This window comes from Lipomyces japonicus (genome assembly GCF_038497905.1).
Source record: "Lipomyces japonicus strain CBS 7319 unplaced genomic scaffold V1514scaffold_72, whole genome shotgun sequence".
In the NCBI taxonomy this organism is placed as follows: Eukaryota; Fungi; Ascomycota; class Lipomycetes; order Lipomycetales; family Lipomycetaceae; genus Lipomyces; species Lipomyces japonicus.
Window position 1 is genome coordinate 1 of NW_027117884.1, and position 18,238 is coordinate 18,238.

General features: G+C 41.8%; 8 protein-coding genes across 8 annotated transcripts in view; 5 read left to right on the plus strand and 3 right to left on the minus strand.

The window, feature by feature from the left end:
* Window positions 1-793: 793 nt before the first annotated feature.
* V1514DRAFT_213395 (armadillo-type protein) lies at window positions 794-5,220 on the minus strand. The gene is made up of 9 exons (XM_066924702.1): window positions 4,985-5,220; window positions 4,715-4,912; window positions 4,482-4,666; window positions 3,573-4,430; window positions 3,278-3,514; window positions 3,179-3,227; window positions 2,919-3,122; window positions 1,381-2,862; window positions 794-1,318 (listed from the first exon to the last, which is right to left on the minus strand). The coding sequence occupies exons 1-9, from the start codon at window positions 5,084-5,086 to the stop codon at window positions 1,043-1,045; spliced, it is 3,591 nt and encodes a 1,196-aa protein (XP_066780867.1). The 5' UTR covers window positions 5,087-5,220; the 3' UTR covers window positions 794-1,042.
* Window positions 5,221-5,414: 194 nt separating this feature from the next.
* Window positions 5,415-7,408, plus strand: V1514DRAFT_286309 (uncharacterized protein; the record flags this gene model as incomplete). The annotated part of the gene is made up of 2 exons (XM_066925198.1): window positions 5,415-7,241; window positions 7,307-7,408. The coding sequence occupies 2 exons, from the start codon at window positions 5,415-5,417 to the stop codon at window positions 7,406-7,408; spliced, it is 1,929 nt and encodes a 642-aa protein (XP_066780868.1).
* A 1,224-nt stretch (window positions 7,409-8,632) lies between these two features.
* V1514DRAFT_345121 (uncharacterized protein) lies at window positions 8,633-9,538 on the plus strand (the record flags this gene model as incomplete). Its single annotated transcript, XM_066929219.1, has 1 exon — window positions 8,633-9,538. The coding sequence occupies one exon, from the start codon at window positions 8,633-8,635 to the stop codon at window positions 9,536-9,538; it is 906 nt and encodes a 301-aa protein (XP_066780869.1).
* V1514DRAFT_338249 (uncharacterized protein) lies at window positions 9,391-10,730 on the plus strand. The gene has a single exon (XM_066928806.1). The coding sequence runs from the start codon at window positions 9,554-9,556 to the stop codon at window positions 10,445-10,447; it is 894 nt and encodes a 297-aa protein (XP_066780870.1). The 5' UTR covers window positions 9,391-9,553; the 3' UTR covers window positions 10,448-10,730.
* Window positions 10,731-11,018: 288 nt separating this feature from the next.
* Window positions 11,019-11,245, minus strand: V1514DRAFT_286301 (uncharacterized protein; the record flags this gene model as incomplete). Its single annotated transcript, XM_066925197.1, has 2 exons — window positions 11,019-11,117; window positions 11,174-11,245. Coding segments are annotated over 2 exons (171 nt in total), but the record flags the coding sequence as incomplete, so codon positions are not given.
* Window positions 11,246-11,480: 235 nt separating this feature from the next.
* Window positions 11,481-14,490, plus strand: V1514DRAFT_338251 (glycosyltransferase family 20-domain-containing protein). The gene is made up of 2 exons (XM_066928807.1): window positions 11,481-12,282; window positions 12,365-14,490. Exons 1-2 carry the CDS (start codon window positions 11,622-11,624, stop codon window positions 14,422-14,424), a joined length of 2,721 nt encoding a protein of 906 aa, XP_066780872.1. The 5' UTR covers window positions 11,481-11,621; the 3' UTR covers window positions 14,425-14,490.
* A 35-nt stretch (window positions 14,491-14,525) lies between these two features.
* Window positions 14,526-15,653, minus strand: V1514DRAFT_349174 (aquaporin-like protein; the record flags this gene model as incomplete). The annotated part of the gene is made up of 1 exon (XM_066929359.1): window positions 14,526-15,653. One exon carries the CDS (start codon window positions 15,651-15,653, stop codon window positions 14,526-14,528), a length of 1,128 nt encoding a protein of 375 aa, XP_066780873.1.
* A 2,013-nt stretch (window positions 15,654-17,666) lies between these two features.
* The window catches only part of V1514DRAFT_213611 (uncharacterized protein), a 2,234-nt gene continuing 1,662 nt past the window's right edge, over window positions 17,667-18,238 (plus strand). The window contains exon 1 of the mRNA XM_066924703.1: window positions 17,667-18,231. Within this exon, the coding sequence (XP_066780874.1) occupies window positions 17,831-18,231 (401 nt within the window). The 5' untranslated portion in view covers window positions 17,667-17,830. The remainder of the gene's footprint in view (window positions 18,232-18,238) is intronic.

Genomic DNA, 18,238 nt, shown 5'->3' on the forward strand with positions numbered 1-18,238 from the left:
GGGGAGGAAGCACAAGATGCTCTCCTATTCCGCGAGTTTTTTGCCCGTGCATCCATCAGTGCTTGTCAGTTATAGTTGTCAATGTGTTACTTTTTATTTACTGTTTATATCGTGATTTACTGATTTAACGTTCTTTATAGTTGTTGATGTCTATAATCTTCTGTTTTTTTTTGTTGTTTTTGTATGAGTTTCCAAGCATTCATGAGGGCATATCCTATTTTCTTATTTCGATATTATGAATAGATAATACACGTCAGGGGCACTTAGTGTCCTAACTAAGATAAAAAAAAAAAACTCTCAGCAAATTTTTTTTTTTTTTTTGAAATTTTTGGATTGTTTGAAGAGATGGGTCAGATAGGAAACTGTACTGAAAAGGTGCTATCGACAAGAGAGAGAGAAAAGTGACGTTGGCGAATGCCCATATTATATTTTATTATACTGTTGCTTAGTAAGTGATATGTTCTATATTATTCATTATTTATAATTATAACTATAGCGTCAATAAAAGTATAATCATAAATCAATCAATCAATTTGTACTGAAAAGGTACCATCTGTTTGTCTGAAGATGTTTTGCATGTTGTTGTTTCTACAGTATATTGTAAAGTATATTGACCTGACGTTGGCGTATGTGCCTACATCGAGCCTTAAGCTCCGCCAATAAAAATTAATCAATCAACTTCTGTGTTTTCCTGTTTTCGTTTATTTTTAGGTTTAGTAATAAATGAAGTCTTAAATAAAAAAAAAAAGCAAACAAAAAGGAAATCGGGGTCGGGGTCACCATCGCGAGATTTCAGCAGTTTTAGACACTAATCTTATCAATGAAATGCAAGTTATTTATTAGAATTGCCAGCAAACATTATAACAAGACCATTCAATCGATATTACAGCCAAACATTATTACAAACCCAATTGATCAAATTAAAAAAAAAAAAAACAGGTCGAGCAGTAAACAATACGCCAAATCGCAAATAGCAAATCGCCTCAAAAATTTTTAGTTTTCCGTAAGCGCACATAAATAATTAATAAATAAGATAAATGCATCACCCAATGTAATCCTCATCGTTTTCATCGTCACTGCTGTCGACGACCCGTTTCGCTTTTCGTTTCCTCGTTGGTCTCTCTGATGGCTTACGTTTCTTAATCGTCGTACTCTTCTGTGGAGTGTCGTTCGTCTTCGCTGCTGGTTTCACTGCTGACGAAGATGCTGAAGAACTTGATGGTGGCGGTGGCAGCGGTTTCGCTCTTGCTTGTTTAATCTTAATTAAGCCTGGTAACCTTTCCACAACACCATCTGTCAAGAAGGTCTTTCGTGCAATCTGTAAAAACGTTAATTTGGCGTACAAAGAACATTCTTTTTTTTTTCCCTTCAAAAACTTACTTTTTGAGCCACAGCTGAATTTGGCAAGGCGCGAAATAAATCACCAGGTAAAGGAACTTTTCCTGGCCATGTTTGCATGGACCACCCGTTGATTTCCTGGTAATGTCGGATAATAGCCTGTGACAGATCTGAAAGATAATAAAGTCTTTCACTCAAATCTTCAGCAAGTGCATCGCGAACTTGCTTGACTCGTTGTGCAAAATAAAAAATTAAAGAAATATTCTTTTCAGTGACCACAGAGTTTAGATAAAAAATAATATATTGAGCGAGATCTAGCAAATCATCACTTTCTGAACCATAATCCGGATGATGGGCAAGCAAGTACAAAAGCCTGGAAAACGATTTCTCCAATGTCATGGCCTTTTGGTTATCTTGTTTTGCAAGCCGAGCACGAATCCAAGTTACAAGCTCATCCTTGATCTCTTCCTCGGGTTCGTAAGCCATCAAAAACAAAACTGGCGAATAGCGTTCTGGTAGCGACTCAGCTGCCAAGTACTTCTTCAGCTTATCAATAAATAGCTGCCGAACAGCGAAATTTGGATCTTGAGCTAGTCTTGAGACGCGACTTATGTCAAGTGCAGAAATAAGCTTATCATAAATAGGTAATCTGGCAAGTTTCAAAATAAACAATCCAGCTTGCAATCTCAGTCGAGATTTATAATGAAGCGGCGTATCTTTTTCGATTGAAACTTCACCAGAGTTTTCAATCAAGGTTATGAAAAGTTTGATCACAGGCTTCCCAATCTCAGCCGCGGTATCTGCAGTTGCTGCAGCTTGAAGCCGACTGACTAAAACTCTCAATCCCAAAATCTTTGCCTTACAGTCGTCATCTAATTCTTTATCTTCAACCCAATCATTATTTTCATCTGATTCCTTAACTCGGTTTTTCAAAATCACAGTAGATAATATAAAATCTGTTATTGAATCAATTTCTGGCTCAACAATTGCCGGACTGCCACGCATCAATTCGCTTAACGAAACAAGCTGTGTGAGAAAATGTCTGTCGGAGGTTTCAAACTTTACACTGTTACTGAGCAAGTCTCGAGAGTATGCATGTTTTCTCTTTCCGTTCAAAATAATTCGTACTGCATGTTTTGCTTCTTCTGGTGAACCTTCGGTGGCATACTTAAACAGCGAATCGAAAAACTCTTGAGTCTGTGGAACATTGTCTGGGAATTTTTGAGAAAATTCTGAATATGTTTTTAATGTATCAACACTTCCATCAAATCCAGGATTTTGGTTTTGCAGTAAAAAAGTGAGTTCATGAATATGTGACTTCAAAATTTCCGGATAAAGAGCCGTCATGTTTTTGAGAATCTCATGTGCCGGCGCACTTAAGATATTATGTGACTGCTTTGATATTTCCACAACGGGGTGAACATTACTCTTGTTATAGAATATTATGGCACCCCGGTATAGCAAAGGCGTTAGTGTTTCTGCTACATTAGATTGACTCCGCTTTAGTCTCGATTTGATTTCATTCTGCCACATAAAAGTTAATAATTAAAACAAAATAACAAACCAATCACGCATCTTACAATTGATTTTTGAACAGTTTTATAGTCTGATTCAGTGTTAATACAATCTCGAATAAGCTTGTATAACCGACGGTCATTTAATTTTGCAAATGCTTTTAAATTTAATTCTGCTTTATTAACATCCGAAAATTGTTTTGCGAACCAGTCAATAATTGTATTAAGCTTCGTATTGATCTCTTTTTCATTGTCATCAATAATGGATCCCTAAAACGTAGAGGTTAAAAACCTTCGACTTATAAAACACAAAAACAAAAACGTACATTATATTTCTCACAGCTCTGAATAAAAATCTCAAATCCACTGGCAACCCTAGAAAAATGAATCAACATATAGGACTTACAAATCCAAAATGAACGTACTGTTTCTGACGGGCGGGTATGGCATCAAAAGCTTTCCGTGACCGTTCGCTTAAGAATTTCAAAAAATTAAGCATGCGAATAACTCGCTTAGTATCATCCAGTTCGAATGGCAGCAATTGCTCAAAGATGCAATGGTCAATTAAAACGTTAACATCCTTCTCGTTCAAATAAAATAGATCAAGTATTCTATCTGGAATCCAACCAAGTTGTGAGACAATTTCATTGTCTTGTGTGGCACTGGTTTTTACTTTAGTTTTTAAAAAAATCTAAAGAAGCAAAAAAATGCTATACTTACATATCGTCATACGCTAGGTCATAAAGTTTTCCCAACAGAGCTATGCTCTCTATCCGAACAGCTGGACGCTTGTCCTTAGCACGTTCAGCAAGATTAGTAAGAAGATTCTCATCACGTAACTTGTTGATAATAGTTTTATAATCCAATTGACCTATGGCCTTGATTGTTGACAAGCGAACCCGTTCATCAGAGTCGATAAGCTTCATGGTCAAACCCTCGATTATTCCTTTAACAACATCTGTTCGATTCGCCAAAATGTATGTACATCCTTCTGCCCATTTTGCTCTGATCTGGCTATTTTTGTCATTCTGGCGTCCCAGCCATGCTTCCCAACACGTGGGGTGCGCAGATATAAAATTGATTCGTCCAGGAACCTCGCCAGCAATAAAGCTTGTGGTCTGGGTTGCAAGAGTTCTCATTTGAATATTTTCAACAAGCATTTCCTGTTCTAACTGAGGAATAACGTTCTGCAGAACTTCCGGTGCAGCTTTCCAAATTTCCACCATCAAATTATGCGCTTTTTTTAGTTCTTTAAACTCAGTTTCCGAAATTTCATCGTTGCTGCCATCAGCTGATGAAATGCTCATAATAATTTCTGAAAAATATTGAGAAATGTTACGAGATATTCTGTCACTGCAACCAATGCAAATAGTTTTGGCAATATTGTATGCCTGGGGAAGTTGATAAAGTGCAACTTGAAACTTCCCTTTTCCATTACCTGATTCATTAATGGCAGATGGCCTTAAAAACTGTGCCATGATCATGTCGACCACTTCAGAGGGAATTGAATGTGACTCCTCTACTAATTGGACCAAAATCTCGGCCATGTGAAATTCAAGGTTTTTCAAACCATCGGGACTAAAAACTTAGTGTTAATTAGTTATCCAAGATTGAAAACATTACTCTTACTTGGCTATATCAAAAAACAGCTGGAATAATTTAATCATGAGATCATCCCCATTTGGAAGGTCAGCCATTAGAACAACACTTTTAACTTGTGAAAGATTTTCAAGTAAATAACAGTATTGAGAAAAATATGGTGACTCGGTATCACTCAGTCCTTTCAATTGGTTTACAAAATGTTCAAATATGTTCTGAGAATTTTAGCAACATAAATAACCAGATAAATTTTTTGACCCTACCTGAAGTTGATTTCCAGTATAAGGAGCATCGGGAACAAACAAGCGTAAAACATCAGCCAAACAGCAAGCCACAAAGGCCCTGACACCTTTATCCTTGTGATGAAGTAAGTTTGGACTGATTAGTTCATTCACGACACGCTTTAATGAGTCAAGATCAACCATGCCTTGTTCGAATTGGGCAAGTTGATTATGAACATTCTAAAACAAATTAATAATTAGAACAGCTTCACCAAATTCACGTTTTAAAAAAAAAAAAAGGTCGTACTGTACCTTCAATCTTTTCAATTGCTCGGAAACATTGATACTCCTGCTTGTCTTCGGAGCCAATGGCGCGTCAAAATCCAGTTGGCTGAGCGTTTCGAAAGCCGTCATGCTGTACCGCTAAAACTCCAAGTAGGCAAAAATCTTAGTAGTATACAAAAATATATTGCAAACACACGGAACAAGCGGCAGAACAGCACTGCTGGAGGAAGAGTTGATTTTGGCAAAAAAAATACTGAACTCGTGGAACGTGATTACAATATTTATGTGAAGTTAACGCGCACGCGTCTTTTTACAAAAGTTTGTTGTTGATCACGTGATAAAAAGCACGTTACGAAACGTGAATCTTGTAGCTCACTTTCAGACCAGGTCGAGTCCTTTTATGTGAATCATGGACCAGCCTATGTTGACCCCGCGACGGTCACAGGCTCGGGCACGTATGCCGCGATCTTGTGAATCACATCGGTCGTTTTCGTCACCTATAGTGACGTCTCCGAGCAAGATCAACCAAGCCGGCACCCCGACGTCATCAGGCCGCAAAAATGAAAGTCCACTGTCACAAGTTACTGCTAAGAGTGGCAGTATTTCGAGCGCCAGTAATCTATGTAGCTTTCTTTTTGTTAAAGGATTTTATGACGGCTTATGCAGTGACGTTACAGTTCGAGTGTTTGACAAAGAATTCGCGCTTCACAGGCTTATTCTCAGTCAATCTTTTTTCTTTGCGTCAATGTTTTCTGGACCATGGAAAGATTCAAATACGAAAGTAATTGATATTTCACTTGAAGATGATCCTGAAATTACATTGCGGTCGTTCGAACTGGCGATAGGCTACATGTACGGCCGGTGTGACCTGGAGGTTGCCACTGAACATGCCCAATCGTTATTGGCAACCGCAAACTTTTTGGACCTGCCAGGTTTGACTTCAACATGTACGGAGTTAGTGATTGGTACTTTAAATACAAATAACGTGGCTGAACTGCTGCATTACGCCATGAATAACAATTACGGACCTGCCAGTGACCGGATTATTGAGAGTTGCAAGAATATTTTGTATTGTGACGGATGGGAGTCAAGAATTGAAATTTGGGATCGGGTGCCGACTGCGGTTGCAGCAGAGGTGATCAGCGGAGACCCCTTTTTCGTGCCAAGTGAATGGGAGCGGTGCATGTTTACAATCAAGCTTATAAATCGACATTTAAAGCGCATTCCATATAGTGATGAGAATCTGAAGAAGTCAGTCAACGAAGTTTTACCACAAAGAGCTAAGATTTTTTCTGATAATGATACTACCGAAAAAATTTATAGCGTACAGCCTTTGCGCAGAGTAATGGAAGGTGGCATATATTATATGCATTTCACCTTCGAACAGTTAAGACAATTGGAAAACATGTTGGATATTCAAGGCAACAGGGTAGTAAGCTCTTATACACTTAGGGAGGCAACGTGGATGAATTTAAATTTTAGGCAGAGCATTGTGTCAACCTTGCCAAATCCTCAAAAACAGAGTTCACTTAACGAATTACAAACCGGAAAATTACCGTCATTTGATCAGTATAATCGGCGGTCGGCATATGTAGTACCGACTTGTGACGAAACCAAGTTTGACGTTTCGTCTGTATTGGCGGTATCACCGACAGTATATTATCCTGATATAGAGAATCCGATTGACTTGAAGCTTAAGAAAGACGGCAAAGAACATGAAGTCACATGGACGAAGTACCCACCGCTAAGGTTTTCGCTGGAGTTTAGAGACTTAGCAAATCTTAAAGATGATACAAGAATATATTCTGATTCGATCTGGTACGCAGGTTCATACTGGAATGTTTATATTCAAAAGGTGAAACAACGTAAATCAGTGGGTCAGATTGGCGTTTATCTTAGCAGAGCCAAGAATGTGCCGAACAAACCTGATTTCGGCTTCGTGCCGTCAACAGATTGGCGAGTTTTTCCTAACCATGGAATTAGTCCAGCGATGCTAGAAGTTACAACCGAATCTGACGCAGTTGATGCCGAAGATGAGTTGACATCTACAACAACTATGATCAATGAAATTTCAATAAGTACCAAACGTAGCGGCATCTTGTCTAACAACACAGCAAATAAGAGAAGCTCGGCAACTTCGATATCGTCAATCCTGCCGGATTATACTGATCGCAGGTCGAAGACTGTGACCTATTTTGAAATTTTTACACCATCCAAAAAGGGCAAGCACGCCCTGACTTTTTTTCGGTCAAAACCTGATTTTTTCAATTTTTCTCAATCTTGGGTATAATTTATTATTTTTTTTGGACTTTTTAGAGGTTTTTTTTTTATGGTTATTAACCTGTTTAGGGATGGAAGAGTCAGATGTTGGGCATAAATCATGCCGAGCCTATAGAATGCACGTGTGAAGATACGTCATATCTAAAGTTAATGATAGTCTTAGGTAAGTGATGCAAAATGTCGTTTAGTTGTAGATAAACTTTACTAATCATGGCTAAGGAAATGTGTGATTGTGGGGAATGAATACTGTGATTTTTATGTAGACATGCATATGAAAGGAGATTAGCATTTGAAATTTGCAAAAATCGTTTAAGGTACATTTATTGGCGTTCTGGCTTATACTATGCATAATGACTTAATCGTGTCAATGATAAATAATACTTTATAACTACATTATTTTATTTTGAGGCTAGCTATAGAGGGTCGAGTATATATTGGTTTTACAAATACTTTATGACGCCATGAGCTTTGGTTTTTTTCTTTTTCATAAGATTTATCACTTAAATGATTAGTAAACGACATTTTAATCAGACCGACTGTTTGCGAAAGAGCGAAAACAAATCGTGCACTTTAAAGCACAGTTTAATTTCAACTTAGCCTTTTGAAATTAAAAAATCGACTTCTGAAATTTTACTTTTAACCAAAACAATCAGACAATACTACACAAACAGCTCCATTTGGCTCCAATAAGAGCGGCGATAAGTATGGATATTCAGCTGCAAAGCAAATTGGATATGCGGACGTGATATATGTTTTTAATTATGGCATATACAGAGACTTATCGTGGTCGAGACTCAATATTAATAAACCTGTAATATGATAGATCTTGTACTTTAATTTAATCCAGAATACACTAGTGACCTTCACGTTCGAGATTAGTGCCTAGCTTGTTGAATTTGTTTCATGTGTGCTTTCCGCTCTCTTCACGGTGCTGACGAATGAAAACTATGTGTCAGTAATGCGTATCAAATGGGATTTTTTGGTTTTTTTTTGTTTGTCCCGCTGGAACTTCTGCATGTTGTTTTAGAAAAAAAAAGATTGAAGTATAAAACTGTGATTGCTGATTCTTAGGTTCGCTCATTATTTCGCCTGTAGGAACGTTTTCCACGTAAACTCTAAATTAAATAGAGCCTGGCAGCAATTAATTATTCAAAATAAAAATTTTCTAAAAATTTAATCCATTGGTTTCCATTTCAACATTATTTGACCATTGTTTGATGGTCAAGTAAACGAAATGAATATATTCTTTAAATTGAAGTTGCCCCTGAAGCAATTTAAGTTCAGCTTTGGTTATCTGCATCGAGATTTTTTTAATCATATCTTTCCAAGAAATTGAAATTGTTCCAGCCACAATTACCAATTTATGGTACATAATTTATATAAATCGGGGATTCAATGTCTTCTTCAGAAAGTTTGAATAAGCCAACTGTAAAACGAATAGAAGCCGAACAATTGTTCTTCACAGTACAGAACGGCAGCACGTTAACCGCGACAAAATTGAGCAATTTCATGTATCAAGAAGCATTCGTTAACGGCCTGTACAGTGATGTCAAGATCCAAGTGTTTGAAAAAGAATTTTCACTTCATAGAATTATTCTTAATCGGTCTTCATATTTTGCGTCATTATTTTCAGGACCTTGGAAAGAGTCAGGGTCCGACGTGATTAAAATCTCGTTCAAAGGTGATGCGAACGTGACATTGCAAGCGTTTGAATTAGCCATTCAGTTCTTGTATGGTAAATTTGATTTAGCGGTTGCCAGGTTATATGCTCAATCATTATTAGCTACGGCCAGTTTTTTGGACGTGCCAGATTTGGTCGAGCTAAGTACGGAATTGGTTATCATATCGATAAGCATGGCTAATGTGGCATCAGTGCTGCTGTACGCCATGGATAATGATTATGGTCTTGCAAGTGATCGGATTATAAAGAGTTGCAAAAACGTTTTAGGTTGTGCCGGATGCGAAGCCGGCGTATCGGCTTGGAATCTTGTGCCGACTCAGATTGCCGCGGAGGTGATCAGCAGCGATATATTTTTTGTGCCGAATGAATGGGAACGGTGCATGTTTACGATTATGCTGATTGAACAAAACTTGAAATATCACTCGATTAAAAACGAGAAGTCAAACTTCGAGTTTTCTTTTAATTCAAAAACACCTAGTACCCCTACAACGAATAACGGCGACAGTAAAAATTTAGACCCCAAGTTATCGCAACCGGCGACGCCTTTTATTTTTAAGTCTTACAGCAGCTCTCGTGCAGAAAAAAAATATAGCGTAGAGCCACTGCGCAGGACCATGTAAAGTGGTATATACTACATGTATTTCACACTGGAGCAATTAAACGAGATTGACACTATGAGAGACGCTAAGGGTAATCGGGTGGTGGATTCACATGCGTTGATGGCAGGTTCGTGGATGTATTTAAACCTCAGACGCACGATTTTGGAGAGCAAGGTTGATCAAAAATCATTAAACCTGTTGCACACTGGCAAGTTTGCCCCGTTTAATGAACAAAATCGGCGGTCGGCGTTTTTGGTGCCAGAGTTTGATAATGTCACGATGAATTTATTGTCAGACGCGCGCGTATTATCATCCACATTGTATTATGACGATGGGGTCGAGAATCCGATTGATTTGATGCTTAAAAAATATGACACTAATAATATCGTGACGTGGACGAGCTATCCCCCATTCAGGTTTTCTGTCGAATTTAGCAATTTATCCAAAATACCAGACAAATGCAGGATGTATTCTAACTCCGTTTGGTACATGGGTACATATTGGGGTGTCTTTGTCGAAAGAATAGGTTCAGAATTTGGAGTTTTTCTCAGCCGAGGCAATGTTTCGTTAGAATCACCAAAACCTGTTTCTGTTCCGTATTACATGCAACCGACGGTGACGGAAAAGAAGCCTGAAAAGCCTACTATGACTACAGTGAAAGACGATTGGCGGATTGATTGCACTAATTATTCAAATAGACCTAATAACCAATCCGCATCTAATTTTGCTGAAAATTCGCATATCTTTTTGCGAAGCTCAGAAACATCACCGTTATCGACCGCAATGTTAGAATACGATGATAAGAGAACAACAACGATGACATATTTCAAAATTTTAGCACAATCTCATAACGGCAATCCTGTGCTCGATTGCTTCACATCCATGCCTAATAGCTTCAATCGTGTAGACTCCCGGATAAATTTTATATAATTTTTTTTAATTACGAAACTTAGCCTGTGTTTTATTTTAGTTGTCCTAACTTGCATTTTTTTATAGGGATGGCAGTCGATTAATTTTAACAAATTCGCACTTTCTAATCAAGAAACGCAGAACTTGAAAATGGTTGTCCTAGGTGAGATATTGACATCTAGTCCCTTATTGTGATCGTTAGAGTTTTTTTTTTTTTTTTTTTTTTGGACTAACATATAGTTAAGGACATGTATAAAAATTAAAACCAGGTCCCGATCCGCTCGTGTAATGATAATTAATGCCACTTTCATTCATTTGAGAATAATTTCTTGTGAAAAAATTGTTCAAGAATTGACAATGTAGAAATAAAAACCAGAATTCCTTATTTTCTTCTAGTCTGGTTCTCATTTCTCTACTGATTGTCATGTTGATTGCCAGTAATGAATGAGCACACTAAACAAACAAAAAAAAAAGTATTGACGACCCGTAACTACCAATTCAAATAATTCGAAACAAGTGATTATAAACCATTTTGGAATAACAAGAGTAAGTTATGACTCTGCTGTTTTTATATAGTTTTTGTTGAATCACATCACCGGTGTGATAATTGAATGTCGTTGCCACTAGATATTTGTTGAGCTAATAAACTGAAAATTAAGCAAGACCCAAGAAATCCGAAAAAATTGAAAAACTGGCCATCCGAAATCATGTTAGCCAAAAAAAAATTAATAATTACAAATCACGTACTGCTTTCCTGGAATATCGACGTTCTTCCTCGTCAGTTCTAAACGAAGCAAAAATTTTTCTTAAATTAGGCAATGACTGTTTTAAATTCAGTGTTAACAAATAAAATCAACAAAATTATATTCAATAATATTATGAATTAGTACCATTTTTTTTACTGTCGTTTCTTTAATAGTTGGGTAAATCGACAAGTTGAAGTTCACAGTTAACTTTTAGCTTGAGTGAGCCCTAATCCACATGCAATGTTAATTAATGAAAAGTGGAGAATTAAAGTTCATTTATTGACTTCTCGGTGCTGGGCTTTGTTCTCAACTAGGCCGAGCGCGTTTAGATTCATTTGGCCCGCATTGAATAGCTACCATTTTATAGATATAAAACCTGACTTGCATTTTTTTATAGAAACAAGAATCCGTTTGTGAACGAGATTTTTTTTTTTTTTTTTTGATTTTGCATGTCTTCGGCAAGTACGACGTCGACGGAGCCACTACCGATTGGCGCGGCTGCTGCTGCCATCGGTTGCTCCGGCAGGGTGATCACGGCCATGAACCTGTTGCCGTATGAGTTATATACTGATCTACCAGCTCAAGATGCGGCTGATGTGTTTGTGGAGACCGCGATTGAAGTTAGCAAGGAACTTGAACGGGAACGGCGGAACTCACTAGAACAAGGTGATGGTGATGGTGATGAGGCAACGGTGGTGGTGGAGACTGGAGAGAAAGAAAGCAGATCGAGCAGCAGCAGGACAGGCAGTTCGGCGGTTCATTCTGGTGGTGACATGCCGTTATACGTTCGAGGCCGGCGTGGCAACTCGGCGCTGTATTCTGGCCAAGCGTTTCTTGAATCCGGCACTGAATGGGAAACCGTGTTGGTGGCATGGACAGGTGAGATTGCCAATTTTGACAAGCGGGTTGCGCATAACGTTGCGGTTGCGGCTGCCAGTGCCGGCAAGCATCATGTACCACAAAGTGATGATTTCAGGTTAACACCGGGCGAGCGAGCCACGGCGGAAGAATTGTTGATCAGTGAGGCAGAAAAGAACGGGTCGAAGATTGCGCCGGTTTTTTTACATGATGGTGGGGATCAAAGTAAATGGCGAGCATACGCCGAGCAAGGTGAGCTGGATTTGCAAAAAAAAAAAAAAAAAAAAAAGAAAGTGAAAGAATATGGACTAAAAGTCGACTTTGTTTTTTTTAGTGTTATGGCAGTTATTACATTACATTTTGGGCGAGCCATCGGACGGGTTGGAAGAGAAAAAATGGTGGCTCGACTATGTGAAGTTTAACGAAGCGTTTGCGGACAAGATTTGCGAGATTTATAAACCAGGCGACATTATTTGGATTCATGATTATCATTTATTATTATTACCTCAGATCTTGCGCCAGCGGCTACCGAAAGTATACATTGGCACTTTTTTGCATGCGCCGTTCCCGTCATCAGAATATTTCCGATACCTGACCAAGCGTCGAGAATTGTTAGAAGGCATGTTGGGTTCAAACATGATTGGATTTCAATCCAGTTCGTACGCGCGGCATTTTATTTCATCGTGCACGCGCGTGCTCGGGTTTGAATCGACTGACACAACAGTGGATGCGTTTGGTGCCCGCGTGGTCGTGAGCACGTTGCCGATCGGCATCGACGCCGACCGTGTGCAACGGGACATGGACACGGCTTCGGTTCGGGAGAACATGCGAGCGATTAAGGAACTGTACCAGGGCAAGAAAATTATTGTTGGCAGGGACAGGTTGGATTCAGTCCGGGGCGTGATTCAAAAGTTGCGCGCGTTTGAAATGTTTTGCCAAATGTATCCTGAAATGGTGGAGAACGTGGTACTGATCCAGGTCACGTCGCCGGCGTATGCGCATGCGGCAAATTTTGAAAAAAAAGTGGCCGAACTGGTGGCTCACATTAACGGCACGTATGGCATGTTGCATTTCACTCCGGTGCAGCATTACCCGCAACAGATTGCTAGGGATGAATATTTTGCATTGTTGCGAGTGGCGGATCTGGCGTTGATCACGTCGGTGAGGGACGGCATGAACACGACGTCGTTAGAATACGTGGTTTGCCAACGGGATGATCATGGGGTCGTGATCTTGTCTGAGTTTACCGGAACGGTGGGAAACTTGTCGGATGCCATTATGGTGAACCCGTGGGATTCGGTGGGCGTGGCCAAGACAATTTACGAAAGTTTGACCATGGGTGCGGAAGACAAGGCCAAGTTGGAAGCCAAGTTATTTAAAAATGTGACCACGAACACGATCCAGGCTTGGGTTACACAGTACCTGGCTGGGTTGGTGAGTTCGTTGGCTGCGTACGCGCAATCACACATGACACCGGTGTTGGATAAGCCATTAGTGTATGAAAAATATGAGCAGGCAGGAAAAAGTTTGCGACGGCGGTTGTTTTTGTTTGATTACGATGGCACGTTAACGCCGATTGTGAGGGAACCGTCAGCAGCGATTCCGACAGCCAAGGTATTACGTACGTTGAAATTATTGGCCGAGGATCGGTTGAACCAGGTTTGGATCATTTCTGGCAGGGATCAACAATTTTTGGAACAGCATTTGGGACATATTAAGCAATTAGGATTGTCAGCCGAGCATGGATGTTTTATTCGGCAGATTGGCTCAGATAATTGGATAAACTTGACGGAATCGTTTGACATGTCGTGGCAAAAGGATGTGATCGAAATATTCCAGTATTACACTGAACGTACCCAAGGATCATTTATTGAACGCAAGCGGGCCGCCGTGACGTGGCATTACCGACGCGCTGATCCGGAGTACGGCGCGTTTCAAGCACGCGAATGCTTAAATCATTTGGAAAACACGGTCACGTTAAAGTATGACGTTGAGGTTATGAGCGGCAAGGCAAACTTGGAAGTGCGGCCTCGGTTCGTGAACAAGGGCGAGATCGTGCGCAAGCTTGCGCAAGCGGATGATAAGCAGGCCGTGCCCGGGTTCGTGTTGTGCTTGGGCGATGATGCTACGGATGAGGACATGTTTCGAGCGCTGCGTAAGTTGCACGAGGAGAGTAACGATGACGGGGCCGCAGCAGCAGCAGCAGCGGAAAAGGCGGCTGAGCCATTAGATGCGGCATCCGTATTTACGGTTACGGTCGGCCCGTCAAGCAAGATGACGACGGCGGCATGGCATTTGCTTGATCCGCATGAAGTCGTGGACACGTTGGCGGAATTAGTCGGCGAGGCGGACGTGCATGCGGAAGCAGGGAGTACGTTGAAGGAAGTACAATGAAAAAAAATGAATTGTAAAATTGTTACATTATTAATAAACCTTTCCCAAAAAAAAAAATAAAAAAAATGAGTAGAAATAAGGAAAAATGCATTCAAAGTATGCTATGACGAAGATGCGGATGAGGAGGAAATTTTTTTCTCTTCGTCAACAACTGGATTAGAAGATTTTGCAAAATGACGACGATGATGACGGATTGAATCAGCAATCAAAGTCGGATCAGTTATAAAATTATCACTAACGCCTTGATAAATAAAAAAATCAAACATGGCTTGGCCAACGATGGCACCAAAGCATGGCATGAAGATTGGAATCCAAAAATAATAGTCACTCGTGGTAAAGACCTTGGGTCCGTACCCGCACATGTAGCTAACCAATCGGGGCGCAAAATCACGGGCCGCGTTCATGGCATACCCAGTTTGCCAACCTAGCGAGTTGCCAATGGTCGTAAGCATGATGCCTAACGATCCAGCCCGGATTAAGTTCCATTCTACAGGTAATGGCGCCTGAGTATGTGGCAATGCCGAAGTTTGGCATGCGATCGCGTTCACGAAAAAAGTTAAAAACGCGGTGCAGGTGAATTCTTGCATGGCCCTGCCGGGCAAGTCCATTGCCGCGGTTGGGTAAGTGGCGAAGATGCCTGCGGTTTTGTAGTCACCCACAACCTGACGATGGCCGCCGTCGTATGCGGTGATTGAATTTCGATAGGTGGCAAACACGATCGCGGCGGCAAAGCCGGAACCGAGCATTTGAGCAATCAGATATTCCGGGAACTTGCGCCATGGGAACCGACGAAACAGGCAGTTTGCAAGCGTAATGGCCGGGTTTAAATGACCGGCCGCGCCACCAGCGACAGCAATTAGGTAACCCAACATGAGGCCGACGCCGAACGACATGTTGATGGATAGGAAATTTCCCTCCGTGCCGGAGGACAGGACTGTTTGCGCCACGCAGCCGTCACCGCAAACCATCAAGGCCATGGTTCCAAAGAATTCGGCCATGGGTTCACGCAGGCGGGCCCGGATGGTATGATATTTGGATAAGCGGTGGTGAGACGGCAGTAGAGGGAAGCCGTCACGGTCAACTCCGGCAGCACCGGAAGCTAGCGCGGCATCTTGATCTTCCGCGCCACGGAAATCGATTCGCTGTAAGAATTCTTCATGCTGGGTTGCCCGGCTAGGGGGAATTTTTGATGGTTCCGACGCAGGCCGGATGAGGTCGACAGAGGACATTAAACAAGAATGTTGAACAGGGTGAGATGTGGGAAGAAGGAGAGGAGGAGAAGAAATGGGGATGAAAAAAAAATGTGGAGACAAAAAAATGTGGAGGTGACATATAAACAAGAAGGAAAAAAAAAAGCGTCCACGATTAATTGATGACAAGGACCGACCCCGGACCAGTTTCGGGGAGCTTTAAACCTTAATCGGTGAGACCGGAGTGCCGGAATGCGGGTCTATGCCGAATTGGGAAGGAGCCCCCTCGGATCGGCCAACAACGTTTTTCCGGCGCAAGACATATACAATACAGGACATAATGTATATGGCTGCCCGGCAAAACTTAAATTTTAATATACGTGCTTTCTCTTGTGATTTGCTTTGCAGTTTGCATGTCCATCATGTAGTTTGCCTCATGTTTGCGAAGGACTTGCGATGCTGATACGTGACGGTGCTGTGCGCAAATATGCTTTGAATATGCCAGCTGACGTTAGCACCGCTATCGGAACGAACTGACGTTGTCGGCACGGGGAAAACGTGCATCATTCTTAAGTTCTATTGAATGCTCGACTACAGCGCGCTTGTTAAATGTGTAATATCTCATAACTGGAAAAGAAATTAATGGTCGGTTCTGTAATTGCCGCGCAAGATCATAACTATTTATCTACGCCTTATTCTTTTTTTTTAAAGATGCCAGTTCAGGACAACTTTATTTCAAGAACAGGCAAAATTAAACCGTAACAGTAAGATCAGAATTAAATTAAACAAAAAGTTGTTTTATTATCCTAATTTTTATATCTTGTATTATTCATCCAAGTGGAATCAGTCCCGGAGCCCACAGTATAGTTTATGGGGTTTGGTCCTAACCTGCCATATCACAACGTGTATTTAATATGCATATAGATGTGGATATGGACATGTGCATGTACATACATTATATGGATGATATGTCAGTAGCAGGCACAAACTGACGAAAAGAGGAGGAGGAGGATGTCGACGACGACGACGATAATGGTTGGTTTTGCGTGGTGAGGTTGCGCAGGACTCCAGCCAGGTTAAATCCTGGCGAATTGGACCCGTATTGATCATTCAACGCCGGTGATAACTGCGGTTGGTGATGGTGTCGTGCAAGCTCGAGGTTGAACTTGGACTGCACGTTGCCACTGCTGCTGTCTCGAAGTAGGCTAGTCAAGACGCGAGCAGCTTGTGGTTGCGCGATGGCGGTGGTGGCGTCTGCTGGCACGCCAATTGACGATGCCGATGACTGTGCCGATGATGGCTGGGGCACAGTCAAATCACGGAGAACCGCACGGGCGTGATCAACCGCAGCTGGCAGATGAGGACCGAACGCAGCCATGGTGGTGGTATAAATGTGATTTTGTACATTGTACAATAATTATAACCCCCAGTAATGTTACCCTGCCTGCGACCGTTCACGTAATTTTCACTTTCGTTTCATGATGATACATGTAGCATCCAACGCGGCATACCAGTCGCACAACAAAGATATGACTGGCATGGGCAATTACGATCGCGTGACCGTGTACGAGGCTGCAGCTGCACCGCTGCAGTCGTCGCCCTCAAGCAGCAAGCGGGATGATCACAATAACATCAGCCATGGTAACACGCGCAAGAGAACGCTGCCACCACCGGACGAGATCATGAGTGCCGGCATGGACGCTGACATTGTCAGTGAACAATACGCTGAAGTTTCACGGCTAGTAAACGACAAGCAGAACGAATCACAGCATGAAAACGACACGACCATAATGCCGGCCCAGGACTTGCTCACTGCCATCCACGCTTACGCGGCAGGCAGGCCGGACTTGCACCCGCTCGAGCGTCGCCTAGATGGGTCTGCGCTGGTGGCCCTAGGTAAGTCTCATCACAGCGGCCCAGGGCGCTGTTGTTATGTTTCAATACGCTGATGTAAGGTCTCGTCAGGCCTGTTGCTCGACGCTGCGGTTCAGGAGTACGTGACCGGGGCATGTGGTGGCGTGGCGGTGCGGCGTGGCAGTGGTGGCTCAGGCGGCGGTCACATGGAGAACTCATGACTCGACTGCGGCAAGGTTTTCACCCAGTTTTTGCCCGCTTTTTTCCTCCGCGATTTTGATTTCACCACCTCCATCCATCCCACACTCGTTAACACATCCGAAACATATCACCAACAACAAAAGCCGTTACGTTTTGTCATCATGCCTTTGTCCGGCTCCACGCCGTTTTTGTCTGTCGTGGTTGACTCGATTCAAAAGCTGGACACGTCTGATGCGGAAAGCATTTTTTCAATCTGGACTGTGTTTTCAAAGTGCGCAGAGTCGGTCGAGCACGGCCGCAGGCTCGAAAACTTGTCGTGGCGGTTATGGATTAAGGATCAAATGACGGCTCACCATCATAATGATGTGGTCACGCCACTGGTGAGCCAGCCGCCCGAGCTGTCGTCCTCATCTGAATCCTCGTTGTCAGAGTCGGCGTGCTCGGTGGAGTCTTCGGTCTTGTCACGCCCACGCAAGCCGTCGACGACTGATGCGTTTCAGAAAGTATTGCAGTCGTTTAATACTGCTGACCAGGACACGTGGAATGCCCTGCGAAAGGCCAAGTCACAC